The sequence below is a fragment of the Mustela putorius genome, unplaced genomic scaffold (genome assembly GCF_011764305.1).
Source record: "Mustela putorius furo isolate JIRA1106 unplaced genomic scaffold, ASM1176430v1.1 tig00000095_pilon_pilon_pilon, whole genome shotgun sequence".
Classification (NCBI taxonomy): domain Eukaryota; kingdom Metazoa; phylum Chordata; class Mammalia; order Carnivora; family Mustelidae; genus Mustela; species Mustela putorius.
Genome location: NW_025421280.1, coordinates 39,849,367 through 39,864,211, shown reverse-complemented (window position 1 = coordinate 39,864,211; position 14,845 = coordinate 39,849,367). Strand labels below are relative to the sequence as shown.

The following is a 14,845-nucleotide window of genomic DNA, read 5'->3' as shown; positions in this document are numbered from 1 at the left end:
GTCAGATGTCCCGGCTTCGTTCACCGGGGGCCTTCTGCGTCCCTTTGGTTGTTTCCCAGCCGGTCTGTGGTCCTGGCGCCCCCTTAGCACTTCGTTCTCAGATCTGTGCTTGCCGGGGTGTCGACCGTCGGCGGGATTTCTTCTGCGTCTGCTTGTTCTTGACAAGCTTGTGTGGAAACATCGGTGGTGATGACTGGGTTTCGGGGCTCCCCCGGGTTGGTATCTCCCGCATCTCCCACAGCCACCTGTCCCGTGGGTGGGCCCCTGAGCCGTGGTCTGTCTCTCCTGCAGATTCCAGGACCCGAGAGAGTGGGTGGCCTATGCGGGCACAACATACCTGAGCGGCGCGGAGCCCGGCACGGTGCGGGCACGCGTGGCCCGCATCACCCCACACCCGCTGTACAACCCGGACACGGCCGACTTCGACGTGGCGGTGCTGCAGCTGGACGGGCCCTTGGCCTTCGGCAGACACGTCCAACCCGTGTGCCTGCCCGCCGCCACGCACGTCTTCCCGCCCCGCAGGAAGTGCCTGATCTCCGGCTGGGGCTACCTGCGGGAGGACTTCCGTAAGTGCCGTGCTCCCGCGGCTGGGCCAGCCCCCGGCCCCCCCGGGTCCCGGGGTACTGTGCTCCGAGCGCCCTGCTCAGTGAGGTGCGTTCACAGCCCCAGGTGGGTCCCCGCAGCGCCCTTGGGGCCACGGGTCTGCACGAGGAGCATGCTTGCAGCCGAGGCCCGCCAGGCTTCGTGCCCCCTTACTGTTCCAGCTCAGACCAGACAGCAATGCCCTTTGCATTTTTGTGCTTCTGAGGGCGATTTCTGAAAGGGCCTCTAGAGGAGAGGTGGGTGCTGGCCGGCGTCCGGAAGCACGAGGAGGCTGGGGCGCGTCTGTGCGGAAACGTGCGGTGCGTACGCCGCCTTCAGCGCGCGTGGCTGAGTGGTGGCCCGCGTGCAGGTGGTGACCGCACGGTGTGCGTCGGCGAGGGTGGCATTTAGGCAGAAGCCGCGTAACACGAGGTTCCGTATTGGTTCACGAAAACGTGGAGACCAGAGGCTCGTAGGAACCCGTTCCGTGAGCCCCACAAGCCTTGCTTCCTCTGCACTGAACCGGGCTTTGCAGTGACTGCACAGAACGGAATGGCCTTGGGAGAGAGCCGAGTGTCCCGTGGCGGGATGTCACGGGGAACCCGAGATGGGCTGGGGACCGCTATAGGGAAGGCCCCCCGAACAGACGCCCCAGCTCCAAGCTGGTGGAGGAGGCAGAGGCGCAGGAGGGGAGGGCGTCCTGCAGCGAGCCTGCCCATCCTCGCGGATCGTGCCACGGCTGAGGCCGTCTAGAGCGTTCCAGAGCAAACCGGCCAACACAGTAGCTGCGAGCCAGGGGCCGGCTCAGCGGCCACGCGGGTTTCCATGGACAGCGCACAGGAGTGGAGGCTCCCGGGGGCCCCCGATGTTCGGGGCAGCTCTGCCCTGTGTGAAGGCTCTGGGGACCCAGCGCGGCTGACCTCCCTCGCCCAGCCCGCTGCCTGCGTTCTGGGGTTTTCCCGGGTCCCTATCTACCTGACCTAAAGGGAAGGAAAGTGCTGGTGATTCTTACAGCTTCTGGGAAGGCAAGATGTCGGCCACGCGGACCCCGTGAGGAGGGGACGCCCCCGACACATCCGGGCCTCCCCGGCTCACCGAGCACTGGTCCGGGGCCCGACCGGAAGCAGAGCAGAGAGCTTCCCTGTGTGGGGCTCAGCCCAGACCAGCGCCGTGCAAGAGCACTTGCCTTGGGGTGGCCATGCTTTCCTAAGCTTGTGCCGCGCGCTGCAGGAACCAGCAGCCCCTGCAGTGTGGCCCGTGCGGCTCAGAAACACGGTTACGTTTATTTCCTTTGAACACATTTAGATCTGTGTTTAAGTAGCCACGTGTAGCCCGTGGCTACCGTTCTGGACAGCACAGCTCTAGAGGGAAGTAGGTCCTAAAGACGGTGGATGGGGACAAAGCACAGGAAAGTAAGGTAGGGGCGGGGAGGGGGTAAAGCGGTCAGGAGGGGCTTCTTGAGGAAGGAGATGAGGGAGGAAAACAGGCAGATTCTGTAGGGACAACATTCTAGGCAGCTGGAGTGGCATATGCAAAGGCCCTGGGGTCGGTGGTCAGACTTGGGACTTTTCACTTGAGCTGGGGAGGGGAGGGCACCCCGGAAGATTTGAGGAGGGGCAACATAACGATTTCACATTTAGCAGAGACGAACCGTAAATCAGCCAGGGTCGGGCTGAGGAGAGCTTTCTGCAAAGTAGCACAAGAAGAGCTGCAGGGGTGGGTGAGGGGTCTCCACAGGGAGACGAGGTGTCCAGTCGGATGCCTCCTTGCCGTCTGGGCCCGGAGGTTACCGTAGAGCGCTTGTAGCGCGTGGCCTCCGCTGGTTTCTGAGCAGCTGCTGCAGCAAGTGCCCTTCAGCAGGGGCCGCGGGGTCGGCGCGGACATAACCTGTGGCCCCAGGCTCATGCTGCCGGTCTCCCCCCGGGCAGTGGTGAAGCCAGAAACGCTGCAGAAAGCCACTGTGGAGCTGCTGGACCAGGGCCTGTGTGCCAGCCTGTATGGCCACTCGCTCACCGACAGGATGGTGTGTGCCGGCTACCTGGACGGGAAGGTGGACTCCTGCCAGGTGAGCCTGCGGCCCACACCTGCCCCGCCTGCCCCAGGCCCCGTCCACCGCCCAGACGTCCCCTACTGGACTCGGAGCATGGCCGCGGACTGCCTTCGTTTTAGCTCGTGCCCTCGGACTCATCTTAGCAGATGGGGAGACGGTGGGGGGAGGTCGCTGCAGGCGGCCAGGAAGCCACAGCGGAGGGACAGGGAGGGACAGCAGGACAGGGGCACGAGCGTGGAGCAGGCCCTTGGGGAAGTGCAGTGGCCGTCCTGTCCTTCTGTTTGTCTAGCAGGCGCTCACATCACCATGCATCTGGTGGACTAAGGAGACGGACGGGTGTTTATCTGGCGTGGGTCTTTAACTGCCCGCAGTGGAACTGGAAGGAATCTTAGCCTCTTGAGTTTTTACAGAAGAGAAAGCAGGTTCTGACTTGTGGACTGTCGGCCCAGCTCTGCTCCCTGAGCTCGTGGCCAAGGACCTCTCAGAAGTCCAACTCCGCAGGCCTGGGATTGGGGCTGGCTGCGGCCTGGAGCCCGACCCCCCCTGAAGGCGTCCCTTTGTCTCCTAGGGTGACTCAGGAGGCCCGCTGGTCTGCGAGGAGCCCTCCGGCAGGTTCTTCCTGGCCGGCATTGTAAGCTGGGGGATTGGCTGTGCGGAAGCCCGGCGTCCCGGGGTCTACGCCCGTGTGACCAGGCTGCGGGACTGGATCCTGGAGGCCATCACCACGGCGAGTGAGCCTCTGGCCCCCACTGTGGCTCCCGCCTCTGCCACCCCCAGCAGGGCCTGGCCCACCAGTCCCGAGAGCCCGGTGGTCCACACCCCTGCCAGACCCACACGGGGTCCCAGCACGGCGCCTCCTGATCCGGTGACCGCCTCTAAGCCACAAGGTATTTGCTGGGGACGCAGGCAGCTGTCAGCGTCCACTCCCTGCAGGGGTGGGTCGATCCGTACTGGGGAGCAGAGGGGATGGGCTAGTGATGTCTGCCGTGGGCACGGGCGAAGGCGTGCCGGGTCCTTCAGACTGCGCGGCCAAGTCAGGCAGCGCGCGGGGACGTCCATGGGATGTCCTCCCGGGGCAGCCGGGGGCTGGTGACTTTGAGTTGTGCCCTCGGGGGTCCTTCCAGACACCCCACACACATCCACGTACACACACACGGACATTTGAACATCCGAGAATCTGCATTTCTTTTCTTTTTCCTCAAATTTTCCTGCACACGTTTGCATGCTCCTTTTCCAGGAGAGGAGCAACGTCCGCTTATCTGGTTTTTAATTTTCATTTTATCCTTAACTGCTGCGTCCAACACCTAAAACGGGCCGTCCTGAGCTTCTTGCACATCTAGGTCGGTAGCCTTACGTGTCTTCACCTTGTGCGGCAAGTCTCCAGAACTTTCCACCTGAAGCTCCGCGCCCTCCACACAGCAGCCCGCCCCGCCCTGCCCCCAGCCCTGCACGGCCTCCGGACCGGTGACTGCGACCGGCCCTCCCAGGAGCCGGTGGGCTCGGTTCACTCCGTGCTCCGGGTTTTACACAGAGTTACGGCTGGGCCTGGGCCTGCTTTCTTCCCCACCGCAAGCTCTCCTGTGGCCTCTTCCAGCGGCGCTCGGTGACGGTCACACCTGCATTCTCACCCGGGGCCCCTGTGTCTTCGGCCCCGGGAAGTTGCCCCAGTTATGACCTGGGGCTGAGCTGCAGAGATGGGGTTTCTGGACACAGTGGTCTGTGTCTGTCTTCTCTGGTCTCCAGGTACCCAGACGAGATGCCGGTCCGCCTTCGTGGTCCCCCAGACCCGTGATGCGGAGCCTGTTAGAGCCCCGCTTCGTTTAAATGTCAGCTACCCCCGCCTGTCCCCAGATTCCGCAGCGCCCAGTTCCCCGGGTCCCTGCAGGGAACCCATCAGCCCGGCCTCGTGGGCCGCAGTTCTGTGTCTGGTGGGCTTGGGCCCTCGGACCCAAGACACTCTGTGACCGGATCTTCTCTGGAGCCCACCTGCGCCCGCTGTGCCACGTCCTTGCTACAAGACCGGAGGCCACCATTAGGCCTCAGTTTCTTCATCCGTGTAACGGGGCGGCAGAGCTCTGGTGTCCGAGCCCCTGTGCTCCCACCTGGGCAGGCTGCGATGCTGAGACCCTCTTCTCTCGTCCCTGGCAGAGTGCGGGGCCAGGCCGGCCATGGAGAAACCCACACGGATCGTGGGTGGGCTGGGGGCCGCCTCTGGAGAGGTGCCCTGGCAGGTCAGCCTGAAGGAAGGTTCCCGGCATTTCTGCGGCGCGACCGTGGTGGGCGACCGCTGGCTGCTGTCAGCCGCCCACTGCTTCAACCAGTAAGGCCCGTCCCCTCCGCGGCCGGGTGTCCCCGGCAGCTCCTGCTCCTGTGCACTGGGGTGGCCCTGGGCTCGTCCAGCCAGAACACAGGGGGAGCAGGAGAAGGAGGGGTTCTGGGGGCCTTCTCGGGAGGAGAGTCTGCGGAACTGGCCTCTGGGGACAGGGGGGCTAAGAGAGGAGGGACGAGGGCCCCTCCCCCCGGGCCCCCCGCATCCGTGCTTGACGCCCCTAGAGCGCGGGGAGCCGCTCACTCTCGTCACAGCCCAAGGGAAGGGCTTCCTGCCTTGCCTGGCCCCCAGCTCGGGTGCTTTGGGGGAGCAGCCGCATGGGCCCTCTGTCCTCCTGGTGCCCAGCCCAGACCAGGGGGCGCCGCCCAGCTCCCTGGGGGCAGCGGGGGTGCCGGCGGGTGTCTGAGCGGCCCCTGTCGGCAGCACGAGGGTGGAGCTGGTGCGGGCCCAGCTGGGCACCGCGTCCCTCGCGGGCATTGGCGGCACCCCGGTGAAGGTGGGGCTCAGGAGGGCGGTGCTGCACCCCCAGTACAACCCCGGCATCCTGGACTTCGACGTGGCCGTGCTGGAGCTGGCCAGGCCCCTGGGTTTCAACCCGTTCATCCAGCCGGTGTGCCTGCCGCTGGCCATCCAGAAGTTCCCGGTGGGCCGCCGCTGCGTGGTCTCCGGCTGGGGCAGCACGCAGGAGGGCAACGGTGAGCTCCCGGGGTCCGTCTGCAGACCCCTCACCTCCCCCTCCTCCGGGGCCACGGACGCCCGCCCACGGCCCTGCCCACTTGCTTATGGCCGTCCCGGGGCTTTCCTGCTGCGAGAACCTGGGCTCCCTGGTGCGGGGCCCTTCCGAGCGCCCCGAGCCCCCCAGTTCGTGCCGGCTCCGAAGCCTCAGAACGGTCTCCCTGCAGGCCTGCGGCGCTGGGGAGAGTGCAGGGGGAGGCGGGGAGGGTCTCGGGCACGCGGAGGGCCAGGGTCAGCTTCCTTCTCACCCCGAGCCTCGGCAGGAATCCCTGCAGCCCTGCGGGTTCGTCCACGGGCCGGGGATGGCGCCGCCTCTCAGGGGTGCTGCCGGCTGAACCGCGTCTGGGGGGCTCTCGTCTCGCAGCTACGAAGCCCGACATCCTGCAGAGAGCGTCCGTGGGCATCATAGACCAGAAGGCCTGCAGCGCCCTCTACAACTTCTCCCTCACGGACCGGATGCTCTGCGCAGGCTTCCTGGAGGGCAAGGTCGACTCGTGCCAGGTGAGCGGCTGAGCAGGTGCCCGCTCCCTTCCGCCCGGCCCGCCCCTCCCCCTCGCTGCCATCCAGGTTTCCACGGTGCTCGACGGGGACACAGAGACCGCAGGGAAGGAACTGTCGGGACGCCGCGAACAGGGAAACCCTTCCGAGAACCAGATGTCTTTCACGTTGGTTCAGAGAAATGCCCTTTCCAAGCACGTGCTCGAGGCGCAGGAAGCTCAGACGCCCCGATCGTGTGCTCCCAGGAGGCGAAGCCGGTGCGGGCTGCGGCGTGGGCCGGACCTCGTCCCCGGCTGAGATTACAGACCAGTCTTACCTAGACACGCCAGTGCAAAACCCTCGGTAGACGTTGGCAGATTAGGAATGCCCTAAAAGGAAAACAAATCAGCCGCGGTGCGTCGGTCTCCTGTGAAGGCTGGTCGGACGCGGGGGACCTAGTACTCGGTCATCACACCCTTGGGCCGAGGGGGAGGAACGGCGGTGCCTGCACAGCCCCAGAGAAAGGCATTCGATGATTTTTTTAAAAAGATTTTATTGATTTATTTGACAGATCACAAGTAGGCAGAGAGGCAGGCAGAGAGAGAGGAGGAAGCAGGCTCCCCGCTGAGCAGGGAGCTCGATGCGGGACTCGATCCCAGGACCCCGAGATCATGACCTGAGCCGAAGGCAGAGGCTTAACCCACTGAGCCACCCAGGTGCCCCGGCATTCGATAATTTTTGAAAGGACTTATTTTAGAGAGATTTATGTAATAAAATAATTTATTGACTACTTAAAAGATGTACATATTTGGGGGGCACAGAGGGAGACTCTCACGTGAACTGCTGAACCCGGAGCCCTGTGCGGGGCTCGATCCCGCAGTCCTGACTGCTGGCCCCGAGCCGCAGCAAGAGTCGGCGCCACCTGGGCACCCGGCACTTGGTCGATTTTAGGCACCATTTCTAGTTACATTTTAAACAGTTGCAGCCGGATGAGAGCCGGAGAACAGAAACTGCCGCAGACAGCAAGCTTGGTGGCGAAGCAGCTTTCCTCGGACACGGCTGCCTGCTGTTGCCGGCCTGTCCGGCCTCACGCGGAGAGTCAGGAGGAAAGGAAGGAGAGGTGACATTCGTGGACAGAAACGTGACCCGCGGGAACATAACTGACACCCGGACAGAAGACCGTAAGCGCTGGAAACACGCAGCCAGCGGAGAAATGGTGACTCGCGAGCGTCGCCGCCCGGCCTGGACGAGGGCTCCCGCTGACCGTGGGAACAGCGTCCGTCTGGCGTCCAGAAGTGAACTCTAGATGGTGTTCGGGGCCTTCATGGAGGAGATCACGGAACTCCGAAGAGAACGAGGAGGTCTGAACGGATCGAGAAACCGCGCGCGGCCAGCCTGGAAGACCCGGCGTCACGGACACCCGCTTCTCCCCACACGCCGCGCTGCTCCAGGCCGGTCCCAGCAGCGGCTGCCGTGTGACTCGGCAAAGTTCCCCACGGCAGGGCGGGATGATGCTGATACAGGAGAATGGGGAGCGTGGGCACCGCCAGGAACAGCACCAGGGGAGAACGGGCGGTGTCACAGCCCCAGCCGCGGGCTGTCAGGCTCCGGGTCTGCCGGTTTCGGACTCTCCCTGCTGTCGCTCAGGGGACTCACCCGGAAGGTCCACCTCCGGGGCTGCACTCATGCGGCGGGGGCTGGGGATCCCCGGCTTCCTCCCCACCCGGCGCCGGCTTCCGAGCGCGGTATCCACGCGGGGCGGCCTCTGCGGGGGCGGCCGCTGGCGCTGTGGGCGAGGGTCTCCACGGCACCCTGCATGCAGCCTCCCCACGGGGTCTCCGCCCAGAACCCTCCAAAGGCGGCGGTGGGCTTCCAGGACAACGTAGTCCAGGGCCAGCATTTGCCTGACCTTACTTTGGAAGTCACCCGGCGTCGCTGTCCCCACGGTCTGGGGTGGGCAGAGTGGGGCGTGGGCCGAGAGAGGCCCTCCCGACAGCTGTGGGAAGACGCGGCCTGAGCCCCGAGTCACTGGTGCGCCTCCTTCAGCGCCGGCGGGAGCGAGGCCGGCAGGAGCGAGCAGCGGTTCATTCCGGGCGGCGGGAGCACCCGTGACCGTGATCGTGTTTAGTTTTGTGCATTTCTCTCTACGTCTCCCAAACAAAAGCCGGAACAGCTGGAACTCGGAGAGAAGCGACCGGACCAGCGTCTCCCAGGCGGGGTGGGGCTGAAGCAGGTGTCCTGGGCCCCCACCGCGGTGACGCGGGAACGGGAGCGCCCGGCAGAGCCGGGAGCGGAGAGGGCGCCCGCGGCCCGCGGCCCCAGCCGGCCGACCCCTCAGTTTCCCCACCTCCGTCACCATGTCTGCGCCGGGCCGGGCGGCAGCTGGGCAGTGGGCTGGCTCCCACCCTCCCCCCCCCCCTTCCCTTGCAGGGCGATTCGGGAGGACCCCTGGCCTGCGAGGAGGCCCCCGGCGTGTTTTACCTGGCCGGGATCGTGAGCTGGGGGGTCGGCTGCGCTCAGGCCAGGAGGCCGGGCGTGTACACCCGCATCACCAGGCTGAAGGGCTGGATCCTGGACACCATGTCCTCGGGCCCCCCGCTCAGTCCTCGCCCGCCCACCACGGGACCCCCGCCCGCCACCAGACCTTCCTCCAGGACGGTGGCTGGCCCCACGGTCCCAGGGGTCCTGGCCAGCAGAGCCACCCCGCGGGCCACCAGCCCGGCAACCAGCCAACCTACCAGCAGGACTGCCACCACCGTGAGCACCACCACAGAGGGACAGACACCGCTTCCAAGTGCCCCCGGCACCACCGTGGGCTTCCAGCCACCAGGTAGCAGGAGGGGCGGAGGGACATGTGGGTGGCAGCGTCCCGTGTCCGTTGTGACAACCGCATACATTTATTCTCTCCCGGTGCTGGAGCTCAGAAGTCTGCGTAGACAAGTCCTCACGGGCTTGTCCCCCTGTGTCTCGTGTCCTCATTATGTCACGGCCCGCCTGGGACCTTGTTTTAAGTTCATGATCTCTTTAAAGACCTGCGTCCCCATGTCTTCATCCTAAGCTCCCGGGGCCTCCGACTTGGTTGTGGGATTCTGGACGACACGAGTCAGCCCACGATAGGCCCTGAAAGCCAGGGATACAGGCCCTGGTCAGACAGCCTTGGCGGGAGGGTCCCCACCGCTCTGTCCATCCAACCAGTGTCCACAAAACCCTCCCGTGTGCGGCCCCGTGCTAAGTCTGGGGTGCCGTGGGGGACCAGACACGCAGGACGGCGGCAGCAGGAGTGAGGAGAGCAAGCCGAGCTCACGGGCTCCCACGCGGGGCCTCGGGGGACGCCCTGGCTGAGGCGCAGCCCTGCTCGGCCCAGCTGGCCCGCAGGACGCTGACCGACACCGCGCCCGGGAGATCTCTGAGCTTCTCAAGCGCCGAGTCAGGTTTATTGAGGATTAAGCATGAAACGTGTTTGCGGGCCCCGGATAAAACCCATCAGATACAGCCCGTTTCCCGGAGGTCGGGCCGAGACGTGCCCATAGGCGCTGGCTGCGGGGGAACTAAGGGGAGAACGGGCCTGGCTTCTGCGGGACACGTAGGGGACCCGGTGTTAGCGACCAGCCCGCTCCTCCCAGCCAGCCTCGCTCCTCAGAGAGGGGATGGTCACCCGAGCAGGACTCCGAGTGAAGCTAGTGTTTTTGCTGAACACGGGGCTCTGTAGAGAAAGGGGAGGCAGCGTGGGGTGGGGGCGGGGGCCGGAGGAGCAGGAGGGCCCCAGCAAGAGCCCCTTGGCTCGGCTCCTCCGTGGGCACGGCCCCCGCCCGGCAGACCTCTCCGCTTTCACCCGGAAGCGGAGGGACCGCGTCTGGTCTGGCTTCATTCAGGCGGGGCGGCGGGTCGCCGGGACCGGACGTGCTTCCGGGAGCCGCCCCCAGAGCAGGTGCTCAGCGCGGGCCGCTGGTCTGGTGCTGCCCCAACGCGCTGCTTATTCACGAGCTTCCCAGGAGCCCCGGCTGTTCCGCGCCCCCAGCCCCAGCATTCTCACCGCCTCCCTCCAGAGACTGACCCAGCCGTACTCTGCTGTCCCCCTCCATCAGTGTCCCCTCCTGACCTCCCTGGGTCCCCCTCATCCTTGTGTTCAGGGTGTGTGTGTGACGGAAGCCGTGACACACAGGGGTCGTCCCGACCATCAGGATGCGTCCCCGAGGCTGTCCTCCTCAGGGGACGCGTGGTGCACGTGTCCGCTGTCCAGGCCCGAGGAGCTGGGGCTGCCCAGGCTTGCAGTCCGCACGAAGTCAGGCTGATGCGCTCCTGCCTCAGGGCAGCCCGCGCGCCATCAGCGCCGCAGGAAGAGGCGGGCCGCTGCGGGGTCTGGGAGCGTCTGGCTTGGCTAGGGGTCCGGTCCGCCGCGGGCCGAGGGTCTGCGCGGGCTTTCCTGCGGAGCCGCAGAGTGGAGGCAGAGCGTCTGGTCCACAGCCCCCTGAGGCTCTGCACGTGGGCTGGAAAGCTAGTGTCCCCGGGACCAGTGTGCCCGGCCAGAGGGGCAGCTCCCCCACCCGCTGCCCGCCACTGACTCCCCGCGGCAGGTGCTCCAGCGGAGCCGCTCCCAGAGCAGGCGTGTGTCTCCCGGGCCCTGCGGCTCGTTTGTTCTGCGTCTGGCCTCCTGTCTCGGTGACCGTTCCCATAGCCACAGCCTGCGAGTTCTTAGCCGGGGGTCCAGAAGAGGGCAGGAAGCCCCTGGAAATGGCACCCGTGGCTGCCTTGTTCCGAAGGGGCAGCATTTCCAGAAAGGAGCCATTTCCATCCGATGCTCCAGGCATCTTGGTCGGGCCCTCGGGACTGAGAGGGAGCGGCGCGGGCGGCCTCTCGTCTCCCCTCTTCCCTCCCGGCTCCGGCTGCCGGGCAGGGAAGGCACGTGGGGCGTGGGAAAGCAGGCTGGGGCAGGGGGCCGTTCTGGAGGAGGAGGATTCCCTGTGGGGATGACCAGGCAGGTCCCCGCGTGCCCCCACCGGTGGCGACGGGCTCTTGCAGCACCTGCTGGAACCGCCGCGTTGTTCTCTGCTGCTGTGCTCTGAGCGTGCCTTGTTCTGGGGCCGGGGCGGGTGTCCGTACCCTGGGAAGGAGAACCCGGGAGGGCATCGAGGGAGACCCGGCAGCGCAGGAGCTGCAGGGACAGGGCAGGGGCCTGCGGGGCAGCAGCTGAGGGTGTGCAGAGGCGCAGGGGACCTGGTTCCTAGCTCCCGGAGGTGCGGGGAGATGCGTGGGGAGAGGGAGACGTGAGGACCGTGGGCCGGACCTTCCGCCAGGAAGGCCAGTTTAAATGCATCCCAGATGTTCCTGCAGAAGCGCCCAGATCGGGCGCATTTACAGAACCAAGCACCCGGGGGGGGGGGTTACCCAGGGCAGGACCCCCAACCCTTTGCCGGCTAGTCCTGCCCTAGGCACGGGCACTGCGGGAGGCAGGGTCAGCCGTGCTGAGCAGTCCCCTGACTCCCCTGCAGACTGTGGCCTGGCACCCATGTCAGCGATGACCAGGATCGTGGGCGGCAGCGCCGCGGGCCAGGGGGAGTGGCCGTGGCAGGTGAGCCTGTGGCTGCGGCGCCGGGAGCACCGCTGCGGGGCCGTCCTGGTGGCAGAGAGGTGGCTGCTGTCCGCGGCGCACTGCTTTGACGTGTGAGTCCGGCCGGCCCATGGGGCTCACTGGCCGGCTTTCTGAGTCGCCCCTCTGTGCCTCGGCCTTCGCACACACCCCCCCCCCGGGACCCCGCTGCCCCCAGCCATCTCCCCCTTCATACAGCCCTCCCCTGCTCAGGAACCACCTGAGCCGGACCCCCACCAAACCCTGGGCACAGCCTCTCCCAACAGCTGGGGTCAGGCCTATGGGGACACAGTGGGGCAGGGGAGTCTCTGGGGAACCTTTGGGCCCTCCTACCCCTGGCTCCTACCCCACTGGGACTTGGCACCAGACCTAAAGGAGCAGGGCACTGTGTAGGGTGGACAGGGCTACAGCCCCCATCCTCCAGGGGAACAGCCGGCGGAAGGGGGCACCGTGCACCTCCGGGGGTCAGGGTCCAAGGGGGTGGGCATGTAAGACCCCCAGATACAGCTTGTGGAGTCCCGTCAGTGCGTGGGAGCGGGCTGGGGCTCCGGCCAACGCCTGTCCCCTGCACCCCGCAGCTACGGGGACCCCAAGCAGTGGGCGGCCTTCCTGGGCACCCCGTTCCTGAGCGGCGCCGAGGGGCAGCTGGAGCGCGTGGCGCGCATCTTCAAGCACCCCTTCTACAACCTCTACACGCTCGACTACGACGTGGCGCTGCTCGAGCTGGCGGGGCCTGTGCGCCGCAGCCGCCTGGTGCGCCCCATCTGCCTGCCCGAGCCCACGCTGCGGCCCCCCGATGGCGCGCGCTGCGTCATCACCGGCTGGGGCTCCCTGCGCGAGGGAGGTAGGTCCGGCCACCCCGCGCCCAATCCCACGCCCCGGCGGCGTCGAGCACACCCCCGGCCCATCCTGCTCCGTGTCGCCCGCAGGCTCGATGGCGCGGCAGCTGCAGAAGGCGGCTGTGCGTCTCCTCAGCGAGCAGACGTGCCGCCGCTTCTACCCGGTGCAGATCAGCAGCCGTATGTTGTGCGCCGGCTTCCCGCAGGGCGGCGTGGACAGCTGCTCGGTGAGCGCACGGGGGCATCGCCGCAGGCCCTACTAGCCAGGTGCCACCCTCCAGCGCCCGCTTCTGCAGCCCGCCAAGTAGGGCACCGATCCCGGCCTCAAATTCTCAGTCCACCACCGTTTATTGGGCATCCTGCCTCTAGGCCCTGCGGGGGCAGCCCAGGACCAAGGTCCAGTGTCCCGAACGGTCTGCCAGCCAAAGGAGCAGGTCGTCCTAACAGAACCCACTTCCCAGGAACTAGGAGGCTCCCAGGGAAAGGGGCCCTGGCCCAAGTGCTGCGGTGGGGGAGCTGCTGGGCTGCTCTAAGGCCTTTCCTCTCCTCCAGGGTGACGCTGGGGGACCCCTGGCCTGCAGGGAGCCCTCTGGCAGGTGGGTGCTAACTGGGGTCACCAGCTGGGGTTACGGCTGCGGACGGCCCCACTTCCCCGGTGTCTACACCCGGGTTGCTGCTGTGAGAGGCTGGATCGGGCAGAACATCCAGGAGTGACCGGCCGGTGGACAAGAGAGGTGAAGGCAGCAGGAAGCAGCTGACCCACCCCTCTGCCCGAGGAGGGGAGTCTGGGGCGCGAGCGGGAGGTGAGGGGCTGCGGATAACCGGGTGCAGTCTCACTGCGTATTTTGTTGCAATAAACAGCCCCTCGTCCCAAGCCTGCCGGCTCAGCACCTCCATGTCCCAGCAAGGAACCTCAGCCAGGCCGGGGGTGGGAGGAAGGATGTCAGGAGGGCCAGCGAGGCCCCCTGGGGCGAGGACCACCCTCCACGGCTTTGGCGGCGCCGCAGCTGGGGAGGGAGCTGGCCAGCCTCGTCCTCCAAGGTCCTCTTGACGCAAGCACCGCGTTCCCGGTCATCGCGAAGGCCCAGCCGCGCAGAGGGGAGGCGGGGTGGGGGGTCGGGAGGAAGAGGCTCAGGCTGGGGGGCGCCCAGGAACACGCGCTACCCCCTCCGGCAGAGACCCCCCGCAGGGCGGACCGCCCGGGTTCTCCCCGCCCCCACCCCCGGGTCCACATGCGGATTCTCCGCCCAAGGCACGGGGCGGGCTGCCGGCACTGGGCGCAGTCCCAGGCCCCTCCGGCGCACGCCGCGCTCGCTGGCAGGCGGGAGGGGAGCAGCGTCCCGAGCGCCGCGGCGCCGGTCTCCTCCGCAGAAGCACGGGCAGGAAGGACGCACGAGCGGCCCCGCTTCGCAAAGGGCATTTATGGAAACGGAACGGGGGATGAGGGCCGGGCGCGGGGCGCGGGGGTCACATGTTGGCTCGTTCCCGCTGCAGCCGCGAGTTGTAGGCGCGGGACACGGTGTTCCAGGCGTCCATGTAGCGGTCCATGCACATGGCGATGCACTTCTGCAGGCGGGGAGGGGCGCGGCTCAGCTCCGGCCCCGGCCCGGCCCGGCCCGGCCCGGCCCGGCCCGCGCCCCCGCCCCCGCCCCCGGACAGCGGGCTGCGCACGCGCAGAGATCCCCCCGTGCGACGGCCCGCGCACGCGCAGCGGCCTCCCCGCGCCCCGCCGGTCTCACCTGTTCCGAGTTGTCCAGGGAGCCCCCCGGCTTCCCGATGCACTTCCGGAAGCACTTGTCCGTCATCCTCTGTGGGGACACGCGAGCTCAGTCGCGACAGCCGCCCCCAGCGGACCCCACCGCCCTGGACGCCCGCCCCGGCCCGACCCCGGACCTGCAGCAGCTCCTGCGCGTTAGCCACGGCGATCTGCACCTTCACCTGCTCCATGATGAGCCCCGGGTCCAGCTTGCCGCCGCCGGAGCTCCCGAAATCGGAGCCGAAGCCACCCTCCATGGCTCCGCAAAGTCAACCGAACCGTGACCGCGTGCGCCGACCCGTACCCACGCCGGAAGTAGGCCGCCCCGGGCACCACGGGAAATGGAGTCCAGGTGTACTGGTAGAGGAGCCGGACTACAACTACCACAAGGCCGTGCGCCCTCCACCCGTGCGCGCAAGCGCGGGGTGCGAGTAGCCTCGCAGAGCGGGATGTTTACGCGAGGCCGCAGGTCGCCCCCCCACCCCCGCTC

The 14,845-nt window shown here is 67.0% G+C and overlaps 2 protein-coding genes across 6 annotated transcripts in view; one reads left to right on the top strand and one right to left on the bottom strand.

The window, feature by feature from the left end:
• TMPRSS9 (transmembrane serine protease 9) overlaps positions 1 to 13,473 on the top strand; it is a 29,421-nt gene extending 15,948 nt beyond the window's left edge. For 3 of the 5 annotated variants that reach the window (XM_045087127.1, XM_045087109.1, XM_004777978.3), the window contains 9 exons: positions 292 to 566; positions 2,511 to 2,647; positions 3,201 to 3,519; positions 4,781 to 4,952; positions 5,385 to 5,656; positions 6,061 to 6,197; positions 8,604 to 9,003; positions 11,663 to 11,834; positions 12,339 to 13,473. In XM_045087127.1, the coding sequence (XP_044943062.1) occupies positions 292 to 566; positions 2,511 to 2,647; positions 3,201 to 3,519; positions 4,781 to 4,952; positions 5,385 to 5,656; positions 6,061 to 6,197; positions 8,604 to 9,003; positions 11,663 to 11,834; positions 12,339 to 13,206 (2,752 nt within the window). In that variant the 3' untranslated portion in view covers positions 13,207 to 13,473. The remainder of the gene's footprint in view (positions 1 to 291; positions 567 to 2,510; positions 2,648 to 3,200; positions 3,520 to 4,780; positions 4,953 to 5,384; positions 5,657 to 6,060; positions 6,198 to 8,603; positions 9,004 to 11,662; positions 11,835 to 12,338) is intronic. The other 2 variants (XM_004777979.3, XM_045087133.1) reach the window with 2 other exon arrangements.
• A 532-nt stretch (positions 13,474 to 14,005) lies between these two features.
• TIMM13 (translocase of inner mitochondrial membrane 13) lies at positions 14,006 to 14,691 on the bottom strand. The gene is made up of 3 exons (XM_004777980.3): positions 14,493 to 14,691; positions 14,339 to 14,407; positions 14,006 to 14,165 (listed from the first exon to the last, which is right to left on the bottom strand). Exons 1-3 carry the CDS (start codon positions 14,610 to 14,612, stop codon positions 14,067 to 14,069), a joined length of 288 nt encoding a protein of 95 aa, XP_004778037.1. The 5' UTR covers positions 14,613 to 14,691; the 3' UTR covers positions 14,006 to 14,066.
• Positions 14,692 to 14,845: the final 154 nt, after the last annotated feature.

Coding starts and splice junctions, on each gene's coding strand:
- TIMM13 (XM_004777980.3), bottom strand. CDS start 14,612: ATGGAGGGTGGCTTCGGCTCCGATTTCGGGAGCTCCGGCGGCGGCAAG. Junction 14,408..14,492: donor ACGCGCAGGAGCTGCTGCAG/GTCCGGGGTCGG, acceptor GTGTCCCCACAG/AGGATGACGGACAAGTGCTT. Junction 14,166..14,338: donor CCCTGGACAACTCGGAACAG/GTGAGACCGGCG, acceptor CCCCGCCTGCAG/AAGTGCATCGCCATGTGCAT.